The 26,579-nt window shown below is 36.3% G+C and overlaps 1 protein-coding gene across 1 annotated transcript in view; it reads right to left on the reverse strand.

Moving 5' to 3' along the window:
- Window positions 1–1,604: 1,604 nt before the first annotated feature.
- The window catches only part of znf407 (zinc finger protein 407), a 43,661-nt gene continuing 18,686 nt past the window's right edge, over window positions 1,605–26,579 (reverse strand). The window contains exons 3-9 of the mRNA XM_065243054.2: window positions 19,325–19,439; window positions 17,634–17,708; window positions 13,713–13,879; window positions 11,623–11,706; window positions 11,413–11,533; window positions 4,104–4,282; window positions 1,605–3,107 (exon numbers count right to left, since the gene is read on the reverse strand). Of these exons, the coding sequence (XP_065099126.1) occupies window positions 2,266–3,107; window positions 4,104–4,282; window positions 11,413–11,533; window positions 11,623–11,706; window positions 13,713–13,879; window positions 17,634–17,708; window positions 19,325–19,439 (1,583 nt within the window). The 3' untranslated portion in view covers window positions 1,605–2,265. The remainder of the gene's footprint in view (window positions 3,108–4,103; window positions 4,283–11,412; window positions 11,534–11,622; window positions 11,707–13,712; window positions 13,880–17,633; window positions 17,709–19,324; window positions 19,440–26,579) is intronic.

Here is a 26,579-nt window from a genome sequence, read left to right on the forward strand (position 1 = left end):
TCTGGGGTTCTAGCTATACAAAGCTTAATGCAAATGGGTGAAGTGTCCCTTTAATGATTTATTTGTGATTTGTTTAAAGGGAAAATCGCCATCTTAGTCGCGTCCGCATTCGGGATGAGAGCTTACGCAGCCTACGGAGGCTACTCTGCTGCTGCTCTGTGCCCCCGCCCTCCGAATTTGTCATACGTCACTAAGAAAAGTGCGTACACTACGCTAATACTCTCTCCTGAATACAGAGGAGTCTAAGATGGCGGCGCTACCGGAAGGTATTTATTTTCGTTAATAAAGTTTTAAATATGGATATTTCTACAACAACACCGCGCGTATTACCCTCAGAAGACCTTTGTTTATCATCCTGGAGCTGTTTGGATTTAATTTGTGAAGGATGGACGCACTTTTTTGGGACTTGAAGGTCGTGCACTGTGGGTGGACCCCGTAACATTACATTTAATCAACTGAAAGATCTAAAATATTTTCTAAAATACAGTTGCACTGTAACATGTTCCCATGCAGATTTTTTCTGTTGTTAGTCATTCCTCTCGCACTAAGTGAACCAAACAGGATGTGTTATTAGGATTCAACCTCATCCACCAGGAACTCAATTTTTGTGTTTGTAAAGTTCCTCTTTTTCACTCTCTTTGACTTATAAAGGGAGGTGTTGTGACCATATATGGTTCATTGGAGGCGTTGGGGAATGCAAATGACCATGAACGTGCACGAGCATAGTGCTTAAGAACAAGTGGGATTTATCATCAATGATTATTTACTGATGTGCGTACAAACCATGTGTGCACGTTTGATAAATCCCGATTTTTTTGTACTTACACGCATACTAACTTTCATTCGTAGGTCAAAATATAGAACATTTTCTACGCAGTGTTGATAAATGAGGCCCCAGGAGTGGAATTGTGAATCACACTTGGATGCGGGTATACTAAAGTAAATGGGAGTGCGCCATGACACGCACACTGTAAATACGTTGGATGATTTTCCCCGCGATTCTGTCAGGGCTAGACTCACCACCAATCAACTATGAATTTGCTAGGAAAAGCCATGGGAGGCGGGTTGGCTTTGACCTTGTTCTGAGGACTTTTTCTTCAAACACGCTATTATTTTAACTTGACCTATTTTCCTTGACCTTTGTTAAAATGAAATATTATATTCAGTTTAATTATTTCTGTAAATCTAAACTGATTTGTAACACTAGCGTATTATATCAGGTCCTCACCGTGTCCACGCCCATTTAAGTTTCAAAGTGATAGTGAGATAGAGTGAAGCTGAAACAGCTAGTTTCATGACCCTTTACCTGATAAAAATGGGGACATGTTCAATACCCATTTTTCTTGCTGAATATAAATTATAGTTTTATATTTAAATACTATAATTTATTATACATAACATACAAAACATTCATTTTTAAATTTTAAAAATGACAATTTAACATTCATAAAATACCTTCTATGTGACTATAAAAATATTTCCAACAAAGCATTAATCCTGCTTTAAAATGTTATTAGGTACAGTCTAAATGTACCAGTACCTTTTGATGTGTCTAGAAATGTGTTTGAAACAAGGACATTATCCGAAAAACTTTATTCAGAAAAGTGGATAAACAGGATTATTAAATGCTTCAGTTTAATGATGAATACGAGACTCCAAACAATGACCAAAGCAATCCCAATTCTCAAACAGCAACAAACTTAATGGAAAATATTTACAGACAAATGTTTAATTAGCTTTAAAAAAAATCTTTACAACTCTTTCCTTAATCTGTACTTAAAGATCTCTCATATAGGTCTACTGACCGTCACTAGCTGTCTGGCAATAAAAAAGATAAGCAATTAATCAAACAAACAAACATATCTATGTTTCCATTTATTTTATGTAAATCAAGACTTTTATAAGTAATTTTAACATTCGCACCGTCAAAATGCAACCAATCTTGAAAAAGGTTTTGAAATTTAAAGTTCATTTTTTTTGCAATTTAATTAAATAGCTATGCCAACGCAGCCCTCTCTAGTGGGATGTGAGAAGAAAATATTCTGAATTTTTTTCCCAGAAAATGAAAACATCAGCATCTGATAGAGGTTTAGTTCACAAGAGTGTGGCTGTTTATGAAAACTTTAAAAAAATTCATCCAAAAGCAACCTTAGTTAGAAGTGTCAAAAAATGACCCCGAGTAAACGGTCATACATGGAAAGAGACACCAACCACTAGTTCAGTATAGTTTCAGTAAAATGATCTACAATCTGCATTGACGTCCCTTCACTCTGGATTGATTTCTGAGTAAACTACAGTCTCATCTCCACATGGATCTTCTATAGTGCCCTCTACCTGTAGAGTAGAGCCATCAAGCTGAGTGACTATGTAATGTGTCCCCTCGTCATTGACGATAACCTGAGTAAGACCCTCCTTTAACATTAGCTGACTGGCTGCAAACTGTAGCACCTCTTGCATTTGCTTAGATGTGTGCTCATGGCCAGAACCCACTACCTCAGCCACAACATCCACAGATTCCATTACCTTTTCATACACTTGCTCTTCACTTTGACTCTCTGTCTGGGAGATCTGATCAGTCTCCTCTGGGGTCTGTTCTGACGCATCGGTTCTGGTGGTAATCTCTTCCTCTCTAGCACTGTCCTGTTGCCCCAACTCTGTAACAGCACAAATCAAAGCATCTAAAGCAGACTCAGACATACTTTTTGCACCTTCCTGTCCTTCCTGTCTAATTTTTCCTACAGTCTCTCCGGATGACTCCACAAGCACATACTGGGTGGCAGTACCCGGAATCTGGATCTGCCCTCCCGTGAGCTGGGCCTCCACCGAGGAAACCTCTTGTCCAGAAGAGATGAGCTGTCCATCCTCAGTTATGTGCAGCACTTCACCCATTTGACTTGACATAGCTAGGGTCTGTAGAGTGGCGGCAGCTGATTCTTCCAGGGCCTGATTGATGGCCACATCTCCTTCAGTGTAGCCTTGAATGATGATGACCTGCTGAACTGTCTCTGAGCCCAGTTTGCCATCCTCAGGGGCAAACGAAGTTTCTGCTTGCACAAAGGTTGCCCCCTGTCCTTTTAAACGACACTCAAAAGACTTGGAAACAATTCCTGCCACAGACACGAGAGAACAACAACAGAAAAAATACAGATATTAATCTTATCTTGTAGCTTAATAGGACTTATAATGAATTTTAATTAACTAAATGCAAAGGACTTCATAATGTTCAGAGCAGCTTGTTTACAACTGTAATACTGGAGGTTTGTAAAAACACAAAATGATCTTTACTTTAAATGTATAGTTTGTCCAAAATTTTAAATGATACCATGATTTACTCATCATTTCAGACGAACACATTTTCTGTTATTTCAGAAAATGTCCTAGCTTTTCAAAGCTTTATATCACTTAAAAATAGTGTCCACTTTCTTCAAGTAGTGAAGGATGCAGTTGGGATATAGTGGAGTAGTGACGAACACAGGGGGCGGGGCACAGAGTAGCAAGCACAGCAACAACGCCAGTCACAAAATAAACCGAGGATTTTAAAGAAAATGGCGTTGGATTTCGAGGATACTCAGTTAACTCTATCTGTAGCTAAAACAGCTCACAACGCACGGTTCTTGCGAGAGTATATTCTCACCGGATCTTACGCATCGTATGGGTACGCATAATGAACATTTGCCTCTCAACAGAATCTAGCTATTTTTGTTTGTTAAGTTTTAAATATGGATATTTAGAAGGCCGGAATTTATTCCCCTGGAGCCGTTTGGATTTCTTTTGTGAAAGATAGATGCACATTCTTTGGGCTTGAAAGAACTGGACCCTGTTTCTAAGTGGTAAAAAGCTTGGAAGAGCTAGGACATTTTCTAAAATAACTGAAATTGTGATTATCTAAAAGATGATGGACATACTGTATGTATCTAGGATGGCTTGAGGGTGATTAAATCATGGGGTAATTTTCATTTTTAGACGACCTATCGCTTTAAGAGAAACCACATTTATTTTATTATGTCACATTAAAGTGTTAGATGACTTTTTCACCTTCTTACAAATAATAAATTAATGACTGAATGTATAAAATGTCAGAGAAAACAGAAAAAGATGAATACCTGCATGAAGATAAGCCAAGTCTGGATTTTCAATGTCAGGATGAATCTCTTTGAGATGGTTTCTGAAGTCCACTGGGGCATTGGTAGCATAGCTGCACACTGGGCAGTTATACATCAATACCCCCTCATGTTTGCCTGTATGAAGAATGTGCTTACGGATGTTCTCTGCACAGTTGGATCTGCCAAAAACATAAGAAAGGGTCAGAAGAGAGAAAATACATTTTGAACTAACCATTTTTACTGTGAACATTTAAAAACATGTTTCCTGGTAAGGAAATACTCTTGAGGATGACTGATCGCTGGAATTATATCCATGTCGCATTGTTTTGAAGATCTTCATGCGTGATGACGTTTAAAATCTCAGAAAACGTCTGTAGTCCCATGAAGCAACTTGTTAGCACGCCCTTTTAAACACATTAAAGCTTTAAAAACATGAGTGGGGGTATTAATGGTGTCATAGAATAAATCATAAAAATATATTTGGCTTATGTTAACTCGAGGTTTCATTTAACTCCCTGCCACTGATAAGTTAACTCGTCATTTAAGAAAAAACGCTTCCCTGCCAGTGACGAGTATTTCCGGCAATCTGTTATACTGCTATTATCCACCAGGTGGCACTTTTCCATGACTTATAAAACCCAGAGGTATGGCCCTAGGGCAAACAACTGTATGTCCGTGTATGTTTTGAGGATTGCTCTGAATCTGATCTCTAGCAAAAGTCCTTCACAAAAATTAATTTATCTCAGCTTAAATTGTAATAAAAATCGTAAACAATCTTACAAATAAACGTTTTCACTATAATAAAACCATGGAAAATTTTCCTTAGGGAGTAAGGATATCTGTTTGAAAGACGGGAAAGCTCAACTGTCAATCAGCGCTATTACATAACAAAGCGAGGCCAGAGATGAACGTGCTCATAAATGGGAGAAATATATGGAATAATGTGTGCATATTTAAATAACTGTAAGAATATAATATCATTTTTGTCATATAAAGTTTTGAGATAAAATAATGTTTTTTTCATCGTTACTGAGCTTATTTAATGTGCGGTTAACAGTGTGTTTGGCACATTTACATCAGAGTTTATTTCAGTAATATTGCTGTTTTTCCGGTAATAATAATACAATATGCATGTCAATCCTGCTTCCCTGTCTGTTTATTCATGTCATTATGCTGTTATGTTAAGTTATGTGAGGATAGTTATTGCCATATGAGACATTCATTGCTGTTATATGGTAAATAAATAAACCTTATACAACCATGTCTGTCACCTCTTCAGCAAGTTATCCTACTTATTTATATTTATGATATATGTGGAGATAAATAGACCTTTGATATATTCCTGATAACTAGGCTAGAGACAGGCTAGAGATTTTAAACATCCTTAATCCACACTTCTTATCTAGTCTATCAAATATTATCTAAAATATATTATTATGTGAAAAAAACGAAGGGGGCTATGTTATATTGTTTATTGAGAAGGTGCTTTTCCACAAAAAGTGTCAACCACTTGATCATTTGATACGCAGAAGCAGTGAGTCAGCAAGGCACTGCACATAGAGTATGTGTGAAACAGGTGTTATGCTTATGCGCATCCCATGCACAGAATTGATGCACTTGAAGCATCCTCTCAAAGGAATCATCACTTTTCAATGGAAAGTTTATAACTTTTATCTTTGCCTGTCTCGTCCTCGAACCTGCGAACACTGAGACTTACAGACCCAGTTCCTACTGTCATGAAGCTGATCACACCACTGATCTACTGGCCTTCCTTCATCATGGTGCCCAGCCGATGTCTGCCCAGTGACCACTCATTGCTTCCTGTTTAATTTCTATTTTTAGTTATTTTTATGTTTATTAACAGTTATTACATTTTATAGTTTAGTATTCTATAGTATTCAGACACATGAAAAAAAGTTTTATCCCACAAAATATGATATAGTATCTAATATATATTATATCCTTTATTGGATCAGCTATGTCTTGCTCTCTCTAAAGGGATTTTTTCTTCAAAGGACATTTTTCCCTAAAATTATTTTTTTCCTAGGAGCTTTTTCAACCCCTTGGGAGTCATTGGCTTAACTTAGAACTTTAATCCACAGTATATGTTACATTTTTACTCCACTCGCCAGTACAGTTACATTTTAGTGGCTGTACTTTGCTACTTTTGTTGTACTCTTGTACAATTGTAAAAAGTGCTATATAAACACAATTGAATACAATTGAATAAAGTTTGTTCTTCACATAAAGCTTTCAAGCATTAAAAGAAGACTTGAAATATAGTGCATAAAACATTTATTGTGCTTTTGAAATACTTTGTCTTTTTAAGATATTCAAAAAGCATCCCAAAAGAATCCCAAAGACAATTTAGAGCCCAAATACCAATAACTAATCAACAAAATCCTTCGATCTTTAACCCATAGAAAAAAATCATCTTAGTAACAGTTTAAAAGTAGCTGAACAAAAAAAAAACAGATGACTTGGCAACGCAGCACAAAACATCACTCATCGAGATCATGCTTTATCTCTGGATAAATGTACAAAGTCAAAGTTGGGTTGGAAAAAGTTGTTCCCAATTAAGTTAAAGATATAGGCAAAGAAAACCATGCTATTTTTTGCTTTATGTAATGTACATTGTCATGTTCCTTATACAACATAAGGAATCACGTCACATTTTTTATTATTAAAAACAGATAAGCAAACAATGATTTATTACCAGATAGAGACGTCCTTCTGTAATAATTGCTGCTGTTGTTCCTGTTGATCAATTACTGGATTGGATCATAAATGTATGGCTGTTTCTGACAGTAAGCCATAGTTATTTAAAAAAGGTTTTTATATAAGTTTTATTTACATTGATGTCACAGCTGTTGGATTAGTATCTAATTTGTAACTCTTTAGCTCTGCCCACCATACACCTTCGTCTTTTTCTGAAGAAACGAAAAGGCTGTTCTGTCTTTTATAAATCTGACAACACAAAAAATGTACCGTATTTTTCGGTCTATGAACCGCGTTTTTTTCATAACTTGGTTGGTGCAGCTTCTAACATTCAGGTGCACTGTAAGTCAGTATGAATAAATTTTGACATTTATGAGGCAAGAGACAACAAGAGAGTCTGCCATATCCTGCTTCTGTAATTATGTAATTCAATGGGTTCTGACATGTGGAATGACGAGTATGCGAACTTCACGCTAGTTAGCTTGTTCGGTTAATTTAGCTTATTCCACCTTCCAGGTAAGTTTTGTATGCTATGGTTTATCATTTAAATAACTGATAATATTACTTTTAACATACAGAGATCTATTCAGCCTGCTGTTCTGTCTGCTATTATTTAGTTGAATAACTTGCCTTTCCGGATTAAATGTCTGTTCTTCGGCTTGAATTTTATGAAATAATTTTGTAAATAAATGCTACGTATAGTCCACTCTGACTTATATATGTTATTTTGTCTTAACGAAGCATTTTTGAATGATGCGGCTTATACTCCGGTGCGGTTTATAGTCCGGAAAGTACTGTATGAAGGATGAAATACTATAAAGCTTCTAAATAGAACCATAGCTTACTGAAGAACCATTTTTTTTGCTGAAATGGTTCTTTGTCTTTGCAAAACGGTTCTTCAGTTCCCGCTTTTTTATTTTAAATTTAGTCAGTTATTTTCAAGCTGCCTCCTGATTTAATATGGATTATTTTCACCTGTAAAAGCCCTGAATCATCAGTCCTGCTGAACCGCCTGCAGACTAACAACACAAACAGGTAAGAGAGTAAAATAATCATCACTTACAGTTAAAAAAACATTTATTTCTTTTATAACAGGTAAACTGCTTCATTCCCTTTATAACAGGTAAGCTTCATACTTTTTTAAATGATATATTTAGGGGACTCTGCTTTAACAATGACTTGAGATAATGTAATATACATGTATATTGTACATTAAGTTTATTATAAAAGAATGTGATACAAAGTGTTTAAATTTTTTTATTGATATTTCAGAGTTTCGTATGTGTGGTAATCTTGCTGGGAGTGAAGGCAGTTCATATGACCGCTTGATAGGAGATACACGTCCTGTTTTTAAAGGTGTTGTATGCATGTTTCTTTCAATGCTGATATTAAAATAATAGTTATTTACTGTTTTAACATTTTGGAGATTGTGTGTGTGTGTTCTTGTGGCACATTTACTTGTAATAGCAGAATTGCTTATATTATTATTTTCTTTATGTTGTAGGTGGATCATAGTTCTTAAAAGTTGGATAGCTGCAGGTTGGCCATTGGCTTGATAACAGTGGTTTATGAATAAATCTTTCACCAACCATTCACGTGTTTACTGACAAAACAGGTAGCTTGAGCAGAATCATATTAAAACTTCTGTCAAATCATGTTTTACATACAGTACAGTATGTAAGCAAACTCCAGGCTAATATTAACTTTTTGTCTACATGTCTTATCCTTTCACCCATGACCGACAGACCCAAATCTTGTTTGGCCTGATGCTCAACCTTGTGATGACCACTGCAAAGTGATGGGAATCTGTGGTAATCACAGCCTGCATCTCAAGATCAACATGACAATAGCAGACCATCTCTTATCTTACTCTTATCTGACTAAATGTTCAACGTCACTGCCACAAAACAAAGAACATTGGATGGAGCACGTACTGTACTCTACAATGATCCAGCAAACAAAATATGGACTTTTTTAGCTTCTACAAACATTGACACAATTCTATTGACTTTTATTTTTACAGTTAGTATTAACATCCCATTCATTTGTATTCTATGCCATCTGTCTGTTTGTGCTAAAGTGTTTACATCTGAATCTAATGTCATAATATGTTAGTATTCAGTATTTATCTTATTTAGCATATGTCATGATTTTAATGATTATTTTATGTAATTGTTATCTATTTAGAGTTATTGTCTTTGCCAAATTTTATAGTTAATTTATTTAATAATCAAGCAGTTATTTAACATCCATATCTCAGTTGAGTAGTGATTTGTTATATTTTCATAATAATTCATATTTATTTTGATTTTAATACACATATTTATTATTGTATGACACTTCATGTAATGAAAAAGTAAAAATAAAAGTATTTTTCTGATGTCTTGAAGTTCTATTTTTAAACTGTTAAACCTTATAAGGGGCTATATATATATATATATATATATATATATATATATATATATATATATATATATATATATATATAACAAAAATAATCCTCCTGACTGCTGATAAATGAAAGGGTTCTTTATAGCACCACTGAGGTTCTATGTAGCACTTTTTAAGGCAAGGTTCTATATAGAACCATCTAAAAAAGGGTTCTATATAGTACCAAAACGGGTGCTGCTATTGTTACAAGCTGAAGAACCCTTATTTGGTACTATATAGAACCATTTTTCTTAAGGGTGTACTCTATAGGTAACCAAGATTAACATGAGATTGTCAGAAACAGTGTGTGTTATTTGATCTTTAAAGTTCCAGTACATCAAATGAACAAATGGATTTTGTTTTTGCATGAGAGAAGAGAACTTATTTCTTCAACTGTGGCCCAAACAACATGTGGTGACGGTGGTGCTATTGTTGTCACGTTTAATAAACATTGCATTATTACTCCGCTAAATAGTACAGATTAGTTTTAGCCGCTGTACTTTGATATTTTGTCGTCCTATGATTTTTCTGTTTTGTCCTGTTTTTATGAATGTAAAGCTGCTTTAGAACAAATACACAAAGTGCTATAAAAATTAAATTGTATTGAACTGAATTTTCTTTTTTAAGCTTTTTAAACCCCAGAATTCAACTGATTTCTGCAGTTCTCCATCTGTGATCTGTGAGAGTCTTTGTCCACTCAAATTATTCTTCTTGCTGAGCCTTAAAACAATTTATTACACGGCTCTCTGGAATGCTTGATTCTGATTGGTCAGTTGAGACATTTGCAGGTTCGTTCTTTTCAAATAATAACCGCTCCAAAATAATAACGCATAGCCGGACTACTTTCACGAGTAAAATCGCTCCGCGCCAATAAAGATCAATAAAGATTACTGTCTGTTTGGCGCCATCTTGTGACAAACACTCGACAACCACGACAAGACACAGAGAGCTTACTGAGACTGAACTTGACAAAATAGAGCATGACAGCTACGAAGCCAACACACACAAAAATACAGAATGGGCATTAAAACTTCTCAAAGACTGGCTAAAAGAGAAAAAATGGAGACAAGTATGAAGCAGAGGATCTTAATAAGGTATTACGATCATTTTATGCATCTGTGCAAAGTTTCGCGGAAGGATAAAAATGTTAATTTAAAACAAATATGCCAATAAAATGTTTCAAATTCATATTCATGTTCAGTTTTTTTTTCTTATGTTGCAAGTAGCCGTGTAATAAGCGGGATAATGTAGAGGCAGCCGGTAGTTATTGGGAAATAAGCCCCTTCAGTGTGATACAAGACCCTCCGCTTCGCGTCGGGTCCTGATCACACTGTCGGGGCTTATTTCCCAATAACTACCGGCTGCCTCTACATTATCCCTTACATAAACAAACATCCTCTTTCAGGCAGATTTGCAACAAATCCAGTCGATTAAATCGTCTTCATTATTGCCCTGATTGCGGAAATGGATTTTTATGGTTTTAAGTATTTCCTTAAAGCCACTTTGTAATATGTGTAGCTCAACAATTTTTTTTTCTGCACATCACAACTATAGTCTATTGTTTTACCCATTGTGATGAATGAATAAGGGGATTTTGGCGTTATGTTTAATAATATTTATTCCCCTGTGAAACAGGAAGTCGTGACTGGATAACATCATGTTTTTTACCATGGGACTATGGGAAAATACTTCAGAGATTTCTAGGGGTGCCAACAATTTTATCCATAGTGTATTAGAGAAAACCATTTTTTTATAATGTAACCCCCCAATTTCAATAAAACATGGTATTTTGTGATATTTTTAAATTAAAGATCAAAACAAGAAACATTGTACATTTATTTTTTACAGCTTTCGTTGCTCATATTTACCAAGGGTGCCAATATTTTTTTCCACTGTAAAGGTTGGAATACTTTTTACAATATTCAAATAAGGTAATATATTCAAATAACTCTATATGTGACATATGCAACTTCATGTACTTTAAAAAAGTAAAAGAAAAAATAATTTAAAAAGCCATGCTTTTGTAATTCTTTTCTATTCTGTGTTTTCTTTGTTTCAATTTTATGTAAAGCTGCTTTGGAACAATGAGCAATTGTGAAAAGCGCTAAATAAATAAAATTTAATTATTTAAAAAAGTTAAGCTGAAATGACCTTTTCATACCTGTAATCACACCAGGGACAACGGTAGGGCTTCTCACCCGTGTGTACACGCTTATGGCGTGTCAGGTGGGACTGTGTGGTTGATGCAAAGTTGCACAGCTGACATTTGAATGGTCGTTCACCTGTAGTTAATAAAGCAAATGCATTACAACCAGACAAACACTTAAGAGAAAAGAGACATTGTTGCATCTGTAGATGTTTCTGCATGTACCTGTGTGTTGGCGACGGTGTTTTGTCAGGGCATGACGGGTGCCACCAGCAAACCCACACAGATCACACAGGAAAGACTTCTCCCCTGCAAAAAAAGAAAAAAAAAGATTGACAGCAAGAAGAGACACAGAAGCAGAAGTTTTTGTTTTAAAATTGACTAGATGCATGTAATGTTATTAGGAGCATGCAGAGTGAACCGTCACTCAGTGGTGTGGTGGTATCTCCAATATACTGAGATAGCTTAACAGCATCAATATGTAATACTTTGTAGGGGTGCCCGGGGTGAAAACTAACGCAGGGTTAGTTGTAACACGGAGCGCACAGGGTTGAGCGATTTGTTTTTTTCCATATTGTTTTCACACTGCCAAAAGACGGTCTCCTGCAAATTCATGGAAAAGTGTATTTTTTTTCATAGATTTACTGATCAAAGAGTGTTTTGGTGACATATAAGTAAATTTTTTCATCATATGTTTTTATTTTTCGGTTTCTGAGTTGGGTGTGTAAGATACCAAAACCAATGTTATGTAATCTTTATCAGCGTCTTTTTGACTAAAACATAGCATCATTTTGAAATATGTCTGCAGCTCTTAGCAACTTTTTTGGTAGGCTTGAAAATATTTTCACCCTTAAATTAAAGGAGTAGTCCACTTTAAAGATGGGGTCCATTGACTTTTTATAGTAGGAAAAAAAAATACTATGGTAAGTCAATGGGCCCCATCTATAAAGTGGACTACTCCTTTAATTAATTCAAACATAATGAATTAATTTAAGAGACGTTTACATTCCAGCATCATGAGCGGACAACAGCTGAGCACTGCTGCGTCTCTTAATATTTCTCCTCAGCAAAACTCAATTTGACCATCAATTTTTAAAAATTTTGAAAGCAGCAAGTTAAGAATGAAATCCTGTAGCTGAGAATTCACTGGAAATGCCTGAGCTGGCTTATCAAAAATCAGAAAGTAACCATGCCATGTGAGGTTTTAGCAGACATGTTCAGAAATCTCTGGGGCCTGGTCAGTATACAAATGGTTAAGCACACAGATGATGGTACCCATTGACTTCCATTGTAGGAAAAACAAATACTATGAAAGTCAGAGGGAACAGTCAACTGTGTGTTTACCATTATTTATTAAAATATCTTCTTTTGTGTATATAAGAGAGCACACTCTCTGTATGCTTACGAATCATTTTTGTGGAACTTGCTGTAATACCCCTGTCAATCTGCATGGCACTGCATGACATTGAAGCATACTGGTCTCTCTTTATACCAGGGCGGAGTCACGGTACAGTATGCAAATTTCTTTGTGATCAATGTTCATTGATCATTCATTGGCCATTTTCAGATAGTATCAGAGTGATTGGTCCCCCAGGATCGAACCCCTAGTGTCACATCATCGACACAACGTCAAGTGAGTGATAGAAGGGGAACCGATGTAATTGATATAAAACAAAATGAAATGTGTTCTTTGTGTGATGTTCTTGTAATTATACGGGTAGCTCAATTCTGAACCAACTGAAGTTTATGAAGAAGTGTTTGAGGTAAACCAAATAAAAACTGAGTTACACTAATCAATGCGTAAAGTAACCAGAGCATGTACAAGAATAGCTATGGTAGGGTGTAAGAAATGGATGAAGATGACAAATGTTTCATAGGTGTGTAGAATGAGTGAGATTATCGAAATGCATCTCAAATGACAACCTGCTATCAAAAATGACACCCAGGCTATTAACCTATGGAGATGGAGAAATTTTGGAATCATTATAAAGAAGATATTTTTGTAAATGATGGTAAGCACAGTTGACGGTACACATTGAATTCCATGTTTTTTTTCCTTTTATGGAAGTCAATGGTTACAATCAGGTGTGTTCTTACCATCTTTTATCAAAATATCATCTTTTGTGTTCAACAGAATAAAGAAATTTATACAGATTAGATCAACATTAGGATGAGTAAATGATGACAGAATTTTAATTTTGGGTGAACTATCCTTTTAATTAGTTTGTGCACAACCTGTTACAATACTGCAATGATAAGGACTTGACCATTAATGTATTATCATTGTATTATTCTTGTTTTAGGTGTGTTTGTACCTGTATGTGTTCTGTGATGGTCCTTCATTGCGGAGAGAGTCAGGAATGCATAATGACATGAGGGCCAACCGCATTTAAATGGCTTGTTTCCTGTGTGCAGCTTCATGTGGTTATTCAGAGCCCATTTCTCACTAAAGCTTCGTTCACACAGGTCACACTCAAACTTCCTAGAAGAAAGAGATAACATTTACAGAATCTCCGCAATCACAGTGTTCTGTATAAATATACACTGATCAATTAAATTGTGCAAGATTCATTTCTTTGCAATAACTTCATTTTAGCTTTTTATCTCATTTAATTCCATTTTAATGGAATAGCGCTTTTCACTATGTACTTTGTTATAAAATAGATTTACAGATGGTACACAACCAGAATAATACTTTTGTTGCCTCTTTCATGCTGCAGCAGTTGTGTCAATATGTATTTGCTTTAAATATTGTTTACCTTTACTTACTTAAAAAGAAACTATATGATAGAACAGTGTAAGTCTATGAATAAACACCTTACCACAATGAAAGACTAGTATCCTTTAAATTCTCTGAAGTCGCATATTAGATTTTTTAATACAGTATTTATCTAAAAAATATAAAAAAAATGTACTAATAAAGCCAGAATTAAAACATTTAATTGCTTTTCATTGTTCAGTATGTATGTCTTAACATAATTATTTGAAGTTCGCTCTTACTTATTGTCTGAAAGGCAGATTTCATTACTGTTTAGGCTACTATTGTCACTTTTATTGAGTCAGTTCTGGTTTACCGGCTGTCAGCTTCTGCTTGGTCCTAAATTTGTCATTTGACATGGTTATATTCCTCATAAGCAAATCATAATAATTGCTGGAAACTGCCCATTCATGTTTCTTTATCACCCTGCATACATTTTACACTTCTGTCTAGCATGAATTATATTTTTAGATGTGACTGTTTCACACTGACCCGCACACTGCATATATCAGTGTAAAATGAATGTGTATGGAAATTCTCTCTAAATATAAATTAACACTTTTAAAAAAACAACAACTGAGCTCAGTTCCCTAGCCAAAGAAGAAATTGAATTATGGTAAGGAAAACATTTTAATTTGTATTAAAAAACAAACAAAATGGCCGAGCAGTTGTATGCAAGCCTTACATCCCCAAGTCCCATGTTAAGTGCCAGATGGAGTCTTGTAAAGTTTTTGTCAAGCTCCAACACTGATGACACATTTGCTAAACAATTCCAGCTGTGCCAGCGTGTAAGAAAGAGAGAATGACAGAGACAGAGGATTATCTGTCATTATTACACGCACGTCTCTACGTTGCGACATTTTGACAGGTATAGTTTAATGTTACACAAAATTATATATAAATATGTGTATTTAATAACATATCTGGCATTATATTTACAAATGATTAAACCAAATAGTGTGTTCATAAATTTTTGTAAAGCAAATGTTCTAATCGAATGACTTCAGTCTCCTCAAAAAAAAAAGCTCAAGATGTGTTTCGTGCCAAGAGAGGTCACACTAAATACTGAGTGATGACTGAAGAAGACATTTAGTTCTGAAAATTGTTTTGTTTTTAATTTAGAGAACATATTTCCTGTATTTTCTGTTTGTATCTTAATAAAAACATAGAAAGAGTGAAAAATAAATATAGATGGACAATAAAACTTTTAAAAAACTTTAACTGCTAAAACAACAAAGCTGGTGGTGGTGGCCTAAGACTTTTGCGCCGTACTGTATATACAGTGCACAGCATAAATGAGTACACCCCATTTGGAAATTAAGATTTTTCTCCCTTTGTCAGTAAATATGAGACCAATTTGCTTTCTTTTTTATTAGTTTTAATAGTTTTATTAAACATTTATTTTTATTAACAAAAGAGTGAAAGTCACTGACCATCTTTCGTATACAAAAAAATAACTAATTTAAATCAAATGAGGTGATGCAAAAATGAGTACACCACGATGAATATGTTAGCAAAAAAATTAAATAAAGTGTAATTAACAGGAATTCACTAGGAAATGATGAATATAATTAATCATCACACAGGTGGCCACAGGATACTGGCAATTGAGAGTTGTATTTAAGAGAGAAAATCCACTCCCATGTAATGGTGACAGAATAGCACCACATGGTAAAGAAATGTCTCAAGACATGAGAAATAAAACAATTTCTTTGCACAAAATGGTCAAGGTTTCAAGCTAATTAGTTAAGCATTGCTAATAAGTTTAAATACTGTCACAAAAGGGATCAAAATTTTTTAAAAAGGATGGACTTGTGGGAAGCTCGCTGCGATCTCCAGGACATTCACTGAAGTTAACACCTCATCAAGAGTGTTTTGTGATGAGATATGTAGAAAAAAAATCATCATGCAAGTTCAGTACAGTTGGCTAAATCATTAGAAAGTCAATCTGGGTTCTTTCCCGTGACATTATACGACGGAGGTATAGTGCAAAGAAGAGGCATGCATGGCTGTCACCCACAGAGGAAGCCACTGGGAAAGCCAATGCACAAAAAGCCTTTTGCCTGAGCTCATATTGAGAAAGGTAAAGACTATTGGGTCTCTAGCTTTCTAAACTTTGGAGTAATGAGACAAAGATTCATCTTTGTGGCTCTGAGGTGTTCCAAACTTTATTGTGTGGCAAGGGTGAGGAGAACAATAAGAAAATGCATAGTACCAAAAATAAAGCATGGTGGTGGCAGTGTTCTTCTGTGGGCTTTCATGAGTGCTGCAGGTGTCGGAGAGTTGAATTTTATAGACGGCATCAAGAATACACAGATGTACTGTGAAATACTTAGAGAGAAGATGCTACCATCACTTTGTGCCATCTTTTAACTCTTTCACCGCCAGCGTTTTTAAAAAAAGTTGCCAGCCAGCGCCAGCGTTTTTCATGATTTTCACGAGATTTCACGAGATATCTCGTCAAAGGCGGTGAAAGAGTTAACATGATTGTGACCCAAAACACACATCTTAGGTCACTAATTCATTTTAGAAGAAGCACAGGGTAAAAGTGATTCAGACCCCATCCCAGGTTGAGGTATGGGGAATTCTGAAAAGACAAGCAGACCGTCATTTTCCATCAAGGATCTGAAAGAGGTCATTGTTCAAGAATGAAGAATAAAAAAAAATGTAACTGTATGTTGTCAACATGTTTATTCAATGTCTAGAAGAATCAGTGCTGTTTTTTTTTTTAAAGAATGGAGGCCATTTTTTGTAGGATGTACTCATTTTTGCATCACCTCATTTGATTTAAATGTCTTATTTTTCATATCCTTAAGGTGGTAAGTGACTTTAACTCTTCTGTTAAGAAACATAAATGATTTATAAGCATATTTAGGAGAAGTCTGCTCTCCATGCGCTGTCAGGTTACTGTAATGTCACACAGTAATCGCTCTGCCCAGTGTACATCATTTCAAACATGCTTAATTAGCCATAAATGTAAAATTACAATCAACTCTGTTGCGCACATCTTCCTGTTTATTTCAAGTGTAGTGTGAGCGCAGTCCAATGGGGGAGAGTGGAGGGGAGACAAACATTCTTTTGTATATTTCGCTCAGAGTAAATATAATGTAAGTGCGCCCTTAATGCTCAGCATTCCAAAAAATTCAACACAATGATGATCGCATAGGCTGCATGAATTCGACAGAGACAGACCTGGCCTGACACTTTGCCTCATGTCAAAGTACAATGGCTGACAAAATATATTGACCAGTGTCACCCGCTTACAGTAAACAATGTAAAGGACATACCACTTACATTCACTGTAGCAAACAACACGAGCTGAATCATACATATTCTTGATCAACTTTACAGAGGGATTACTAAAAGTCTTCATCCTGGCTTCGTTTTTATTGTCTTGCCATTGTGTAAATTAATAAAATACTACACAACATATAACATTGTAACAAGCTTTTTTTCTTAATCAGTAAGAATGGCCCACCTCTCTTTGGGTTGGCCCAGTCCATGCTTCCCCAGAAGATGAGTGTTAAGATGTTTTTTCATCACAAATGCCCATCTGTAACACAAATAAATACATGAACAATACTTTTTAAAGCATCACAGCATAAAGAAACTCTATCATTGAGGAAACTTCAATGAAAACAAGATCTCTATGTTTCATATGTTAATCAATGACCCTTTCTGTGAATAGCTATGAAAGTCATTCTTTGGTCATTTACTGTACAGTACATCCTTTACAATGTTAAGAACATTCTGTGAAAATATAACCTTAATAATTTTAATACTGATAATTTTAATAAAACGATAATCTACTTGTTTATTTTGCTTGTTATCAGAAATAAACTTCTCTAAAAGGACTCTGTTGTTGTTTCTTGATTCTTTGCGGAGTTTACTGGAAGTTGCGTTTCTTCCATGAAAGTCGTTTGTTTATGATGTCTAATACAACCGATCTTGGTTCTCAAATCTGATTGGCTGAGAGTACTTCCGCTCAATTTAATTTCGCTTCTATACTTAGTCTGAGATATCTCCCATTGTAACTGTTTTCCTCCGGCTCCAAAACGGCCACCCCAATCATTGAACAGAGGGCGGACTGAGAGCTGTGATGTAGATGCTAAGCGCCGAATGTAAGATTGTAGTTTACAGTGGACATGGAGACACAGAATGCGATTCGCTCTGTTGTGGAGAATATTCCCGGCATTTGCCAACTGAAGCTGGAACAAGAAGGGTGTTTGTTAAACATTTTGAATGTAGATGAAGTTGTTGCCCTACTCCCGACAGGTTTTGGGAAAGGTTTAATTTATCAACTATTACCGATCATCAGCGAAAAACTGAGGGCAAGGTGATAGTTGTGATTGTGTCCCCCTTGGTTGCTCTCATGGAGGATCAGGTTAAAGAGGTAGCAAAACTTGGTCTGTGTGCTGCACAGCTTGGCGTGCACAATCGAGAAATCATGCAGGGGAATTTCATTGTTCACAGATAATGGTGTAGGACGCGTGGGCAATCATTCATTGGTGAGGTTCCTAATTAACCAGAAAATAAAGTTTAATTTATTTACATTATGGTTAGGGCTGTCTGGTGAAAGAGTTTTTGAGTTTGGGAGGAGTGAGGGGGTTCCTCTACTTAGACGTGAGTGGAAAGACACCGTAAAAATAGTGTTACTTCACATAATCTGAAAGAGTCGTTTAAAGCCATGTTCACTCTGGTATTTCACTCAACGGATTTGTTTTCGCATCATACTGTGTGTGTTTACAGAGGAAGTTCGATGTGGCTATGCCGGCGCATAACACACGTCATACCAAACATGGTACTTATTTAAGAAGTGATAAAAAAAATCAAATGAAGATAGTATAACTTTTTTTGTTGATTAAAGACAGAGGGTATGTTCCTTTATTTGATATATTGTATGTTTATATATTTGAAAAATAAAATTTTCTTGAACGCAATGCACTTTTGTGAAAATCATAAAAAAGGCTGGTACTGGCTGGCAACTTTGAAAAAATAGCTGGCAGGGAAAGAATTATGGATTGAGAAAGCTTGACCAATAATGTAAACACTCATGAAAACAGTAAGGGTCAAAAAATCCCTACAAAAACAATAGGGGTTCAGCACTGAACCACTAACAATCTCTGGGCAGAATATAAATCACGGTACATCTGTCTTTCATGAACTTACCCACAGATGTGACACTTATACTCTCTCATGCCCAGGTGTCTCTTGACATGGTTGCGGGCATCACCTAGCTGAGCAGTGGCAAAGTTACAGATCTTGCACATGAATGGTTTGGATCCTGTAGTGTACAAAAGCAATAAACATTTAATTTGTTTCATTATAATGAAAAGCATATCAAAATAACATTTCAGTAACTTTCTAAACTCTTGTAGGAAAAGGGGATTCAATTGAAATGTATGTTTAAAATCAAGTAAAAAATGTAAACTCCTCACTAGTCGAGAAAGTTTTGAATTTTTAGTAAGTTTTTAACAAATTTAGTAAGTTAACGGTCCAAACATATAAATGTATAATATAAGATAGTTGGCATACATTTTAAATGTATAATATAATATGATTGGCACCAGATACACAGATAAATTTATATAAACATTTAATGTAAGGTTGGTTTTTAATTAAGTCCTGCTATAAACAAGTTATTTTATATAAGAAATTTTACTGAAGACTCCTGTGGTTTCCCACTGGATGCAATGGCATTCTTAGTAGAGGTCTTCATAGGTCCAAATATTTGTACCGGAACCAAAAGAGATCCATGAATGTGCTACACAGAACTGACCAGGACATGTCTAATATTTAAAAGTTGGACCCGGATCTGTGGAGACTTGAATCCAAGCATAAAAATGGAATGCAAATTTTGGATTCAGTCATTTTTAAAACCTGTTATAACTCATTAAAAGGTAAATGAAAGGACAGAAATGCACGGAAACATTTCCCTTTTGTGTGAAAAAAGGTATATACAGCCGTTTCTCGTCATGCATCGCAAACAATGACAAGCGCCTCATCAGAGCGTAAGGTTTCATTAAAGCCCGGAAATAATATCCTCCTCCATTTGGTCTTTCATTGTTCTTCTGAAGTAACGCTTCTTTTCTAAAGATGAACGCTTCTTTACTCTTCCTCATTGTCCAAACATAACTGAAGAGCTTCCTCACGTGGTTGTATAATGTTTATCATCCAAACACGCAGTAAAGTCTTTAAATCTGATAAAACTTTATGCTTTGTCAACAGTTTGAACAATATTACCAAATGAATAGTGGGTAACGCCTGTGGCATGAGGTCAGCCAGGAAAAAAGGTACTCTCTTTACTTCAATACAGATTATATAAACAGGCAAATTTGTTTTCGATTATAATTAGTTTGTTAAAAGTAGACATTTCAGGCTTTCTTTGGATTTCTGTTTCATGTTTGTGTGACAAGTATTCAAAGAGTTTCAATTGATTTTTGTAACACGTTTTGAGAGACAGCTGGCGGAGACAGAGATGTCTGAATGTGCACCATGTTTATTTCCTATACACTCCCTGACAAAAGTCTTGTCGCTTATCTATTTTGTAGAAACATCTGCTATTAACCTGACTTTTAATAAATCAATTGGTGTTAGAAATAGTTCATATGAAAAGCCTTCCAAATTATGTTTAATGCACTGAAATATATTAGTTTCCCTGAAAAAATATTTATAATTTAATCAAGAATTGTTTTGTCGCCTATACAGAAACTGAACAAATTTACTGCAAATACAAAAATATGTCAGCAAATTAAGTGGTGGTGCTGTGAGATACAAATTTTATATCTTGTATGACTTCCATGACCTTGAAGGACTGCATCCCTGCGGTTTGGCAAGGAATCATACAATGTATAGATGAAGTCATCAGGAATAGCAAAGAAAGTTTTGTATGCCTCCCAGGGTTCATCAATATTCTTTGGGTTCGTCTTCCATGCTTCCTCTTTCATCCTACCCCACATATGCTCACATATGATGTTCATGTTTGGTACTAGGCTGGCCAATCCTGGAGCATCTTGATCTTCTTCGCCTTGAGGAACTGGCAAAGAGAATTTGGCCTCTTTTATGGTTGGGAATATAAGAGGTAGCTAAGATTTCTTGGTATTTTAGACTATTGATGTTGCCTTCCACCCTGCAGATCTCTCGCACACCCCCATACTGGATGTAACCCCAGATGGGCAACTTCGTTCCTGGAGAGCCAGCATCCTGCAGAGTTTAGTTCCAACCATAATTAAACACACCTGAAGCAGCCAAATTAAGGTCTTACTAGGCATACTAGAAACTTTTAGGCCGTCCAGGACTGAAGTTGCCAATCCCTGCCACAGACCATGATTTTTCTGCCACCAATTTCACTGTTTTCTGGGTGAATCTCAGATCCATGCGGGCTCCAGTAGGTCTCCTGCAATATTTGCAAGATTAATCTGAAAAATCCACCTTCTGCCTCTTTTCCAGCATCAATCCTTTTAGCAGGCTGTGTGAATTGGCAAATGCCACACGGTTTTTCAATTGTCTTTTGTTTACTGCTGGCTTATGGTCACTGATTCGACCATGGAGGTCATTTCGAGACAGAATCCGACAAATTGTTCTGGTTGACACAGGGAATTCAGGTGACCAGGTCTCGTGGAGCTCTGCTGCAGTGGAAAATGGGCTGGCCTTGGATATTCGAGCCAACAAACGGTCCTCTTGAGCAGTTGTCTTGCGTGGTCTGCCTGACCTGGGCTTGTCAAAAACGTATCCAGTCTCTTCAAATCTTTTTTTTATCCTCTGTACTTGACACTGAGACACATTGAAGGTGTCTGCCACATCAGCAGTGGATCTGGTCTTCAGCCTCTTGATAATCAAATCTTTAGTCTCAGGGTGAATCTTAGGCATGTTTGCAGTTGATGTGAAGGTCTAGTGTACTGGGGTTCTTTTTATACACACCTGAAAGACGGTGTCGCGGTGGGAAAGTGATCTAACCGGTGAGAGGCTGAAGCACCGGTTATCACCATTTCACCGACTATCGCGGCAAGCCTAATCGTCACCTTCCTAAACTAATTGCCTAAGTAACTTTTTCAGGTTTCTCCGAAAACACAAATAATGCAACTAACTTCAGGGGCCCTAAACACAGATGCAACAGTTATTTTTGTAAATCATAAATTGTTACAATAAAACATATTAACACATGAGATAAGGGGAATCATAGTGGTGAGCATTGTGGTGATAGTTTTTATTTATTGTGAGGCTGCGTAAAAAAATTCTCGTGCAAATAACGATTAAAATATTTTCATAATTTTGTTGTGTGGCTGTATTACGTTTATTTTATGTAAATAATAATTCAAATGTTTTCATAAGAAACCTTGATTTGTAAGTGTACTTTGGGGTTGAACCTTGCTTGCGTTTCTTGGGTCCGATTTCAAAGCCCCCAAACCCTTTCAGCTGTGAGGGTGGCCGCAGCGATGTCCTCTGCTGGCGTCAGGTCATGTGTAGAAGCAGATCCACCTCCCGTTACACAGCGTGCCCGATTTATGCTGGCAAGCTTGGGATTCCCCCATCTCCTGACATCATTGTAGCCCTTGGCGCAACGATGGGGATGCCAGCTGATGAGACAATTGTGGCTATTTGGGCGGGTTTCTCATATTCCCATACAAAACAACTTCTCTGTCTTTGACTGCTCTTACAAGAACGTGGATCTCCTCGGCTGTGAACCGCTCCTGGCGTGCGCCTGGTAAATCCCTCATAATAATAGCAACCCGTCATGGAACTTGCGCCCTTGCGTTTAAAGGGAATGTTGGATAGCGTTCTGATTGGTTTATTTGACGTTACGCCCAAACCACACCTATGAATAATGAACCTACTTCAGACCAACCCCTTATTGATTTGCGCCTGGCGCAAGAGTTATTTCTCCCGCCTGGAAAATAGCAACAGCGCCCAAGATCCGCCCACAAAGTCACTTGCGCTTCGCACTTGCGTTTCAGAACGTTAAAATAGGGCCCCAGAGGTTGAGTAGATTTGTGTTCTTCTTGATGCAGCTGCCATTTAGAAAAGCTTGTAAAATTCTAAATTCTCAATGTCTTTTGACTTAGACAAAATACATAGCCTAAAACATTTTTGTCAATTAGTTCAGGAAGGTGACGATATATAAAACTTGATTACTTTACCTTATATGTTAACATGATTTCTCGTTATCGTTTGATTGATGGCCATCAGTGGTTGAGTTTAAGTCAACAAATCCCATCATTCCACGCTGCTTCAGAGCGTCATTAATCTACTTCATTGTTATTATTTTGATTGTGCGCCCTCTAGTGGCGCAGATTATACAAATAGCATCTTTAATAAAATCATCCAAATCATTGTTGTGTTTACTAGACCCTGTTCCCACAAAATTACTAAAAGAGGTATTCCCTGTAGTGTCAGACCCAGTACTAAATTTCTGTAACTCATTGGTAGAACTAGAATACATTCCAACAGCTTTCAAACTGGCAGATCTTAATAACTTTAGACCAATCTCAAATCTCCCTTTTCTTTCTAAAATATAAGAAAAAGTAGTGGCAACCCAGCTACGCACATTCTTAGTGAATAATAGTATGTATGAAAAGTTCCAATCAGGATTCAGGCCCCACCATAGCACAGAGACAGCACTGCTTAAAGTTACAAATGACCTCCTTTTAACATCGGATTGTGGTGAAATCTCAATTCTTATAGTACTAGACCTTAGTGCAGCCTTTGACACAATAGATCACACAATCTTACTCAATAGACTAGAAAACTCTGTTGGGATCAGTGGTCAGGCATAGCGAGACAAAATGTTTCACTGCTATGCAAATGATACCCAGCTTTATATCTCGTCACATCCTAGCGAAACCCACCAGTTTTCCACCAGTATTAGCTATATTAGTGAATGGATGGCAAATAACTTCCTAATGCTAAACTCCAACAAGACAAATATACGTATTATATAACCAAATGGCTCCAAACTAAATATGTCAGATTACAAGTTGCCCATAGATGGCTGCACTGTGGGGGTCATCTTCCATAGTAAAGAACCTAGGTGTGATGTTCAACAGCAATCTATCTTTCGAAAGTCATATCTCCAACGTCTGCCGTACAACATTCTTCCATCTTGAAATATCTCAAAATGCAGATGCATCAGATGCAGAGAAGCTTATTTACACTTTTGTGACCTCAAGAATAGACTATTGTTACTCGTTACTCGGGATGTAACGCAAATCAGGTAAACAAGCTTCAGCTGGTTTAAAACGCCGCTGCTAGAGTGCTTACGCGATCTAAGAAGTATGATCACATAAGCCCAATTTTGGCATCTTTACACTGGCTACCAGTTAAATATTGCATACCTTTTAAAATACTGCTAATCACCTATAAAGCCTTAAATAGCCTAGCACTTTCGTATCTTAGAGAATAACTATCAGATTACAATCAATCACGTACACTGCGGTCGCAAAATTCTGCTCACTTCATTATCAAAAATGTCTAAAGGTGGTCGATCCTTTCCTACTAAGCCACTAAGCTCTGGAATGATTTACCAAAAAACGTTTGAGAATCTGACACAGTTGATCAATTTAAGTCTAAACGAAATATGTTTCTCTTTAACAAAGCATTCACATAATTTCTCTAATAAATGTAATTATCCCGCAATAGTTATCGTGTCTGGAAAAAAAAAATTCACATAACTCATCTGGGTAATACACTTATGCTGCAATGAAGTTAGCCTGTCTGAAACCGAGTGAGTATTAAACCACAATATTGTATGACACTTGCAGTACATGGGAATGGCCCCTATGCTAATAGGATTTTTTTTCTCTCTCTCCCTGTCTCGACAATGAGACCCAGTTCCTGCTGACATGAAGGTCATCACACTACTGATCTACTGGCCTTCCTTCAAAGTGATGCCCAGCCGATGTCTGACCAACAACCATCGGCTGCCCCCGTTTAATCTACTTATCCATGAATATATTTATAATTATAAATGTTTTACTTACAATAACATTTTATTAAATTGTATCTAATATATAGTATATCCTCTATAGCAGGGCTCCTCAAATCTTACCCTGGAGGGGCGGAGCACTACAGAATTTAGCTCCAACCCTAATCAAACTTACCCACCTGTGATTTTCTAGTGATCATGAAGACCTTGATTGTGTTTGATCAGGGTTGGAGCTAAACTCGGCAGTGCTCCGGCCCCCCAGGGTAAGATTTGAGGAACCCTGCTCTATAGAATCAGCTATGTCTGGCTTTCTCTCAAGGTGTTTTTTCCATCCTAGGATTTTCCCCTCCTGACTAAAAAAAGCCTGGAGGATTTTTTCTCCTAGGGTTTTTTTTCAACCCCAGAGGAGTCAGCTGACATTTGCTTAACATAGCACCCTCATCTATACGTTAAATTATACTACGCTCGCAAGTATGGGTTAATTTTGGCCGCTGTATTCTGCTATTTATGTTGTCCATCGAATTTCTTTTTTTTCTCCTGCATCTATTAATGTTAAGCTGCTTTGAAACATCTAAACAGTTAGGAATTAATAAAATATTTATTATTTGAGCTGTCAGGTCAGTTTTCCCAGAAAAAATTTAATTTGTGTGATGACGTTACTTCCATAAAAAAAAAAAGAGGAGGAGCCGCTGATTAATTGCATGTGCTCCGGATGGTAGTGTGTAGCTTGCTTAGAAAACAACTGCTTGGAGTTTAAAACATGTCATCTAAATGGTGGCATTTTATCTGTACAATTTCAAAAGACGATCATCTGGGGATTGGCATGTTAATATGTTAGTTTAGTATGTTCTTACATCTAGGGAATCATCGGTTAAAACAGTGAAAGCTCAAACTGCAAGCTTGTGCTAAAACAAGAGTCAATATCATCATGGCTCTGACGCTCTGATCACAGATATCAGTTTCATCCACACAGGGTAGCAGGGCAAAGCACAACACATGAACAGAACATTAATCTGTTGAAAATATATCCAATGTGTCGTCATGAGCCACAGGGTTTCATTTGGATTTGTCTGTGCATGTTTGTTTCAGATTTTGTTACCATCCACATACATTATACGACTGACAGACTGAAACGGTTAAAAGTTAAACATCCACATTTGTGTTCTACTGAAGAAACAAAGTCACCTACATCTTGGATGGCCTGGGGAGAAGCTGATAAACTTAAAAATTGTCTATATCTTTTGTGATTATCTATATCTTTAAAGCATTTCCTTCTTTCATCATGAAACTTCACTCATTCTGAAGCATCTCTGTTTAATTTAATATTTAACTACATTAAAATCTAGAATTTTCTAAAGTGAGTGAAATTTTCTCAAGTAAGTGTTTACTCAAGTAAGTGAAAGTTTATTAGAGTAAATGAATGTACTGATTTTGTTTCAATTAAGCATTAAATAAAAAAACCTTGTATTTATGAAATGTAGTTGTAAGAAAACGCATCAATAA

This window comes from Paramisgurnus dabryanus, chromosome 13 (assembly GCF_030506205.2).
Source record: "Paramisgurnus dabryanus chromosome 13, PD_genome_1.1, whole genome shotgun sequence".
Taxonomy (NCBI): Eukaryota; Metazoa; Chordata; class Actinopteri; order Cypriniformes; family Cobitidae; genus Paramisgurnus; species Paramisgurnus dabryanus.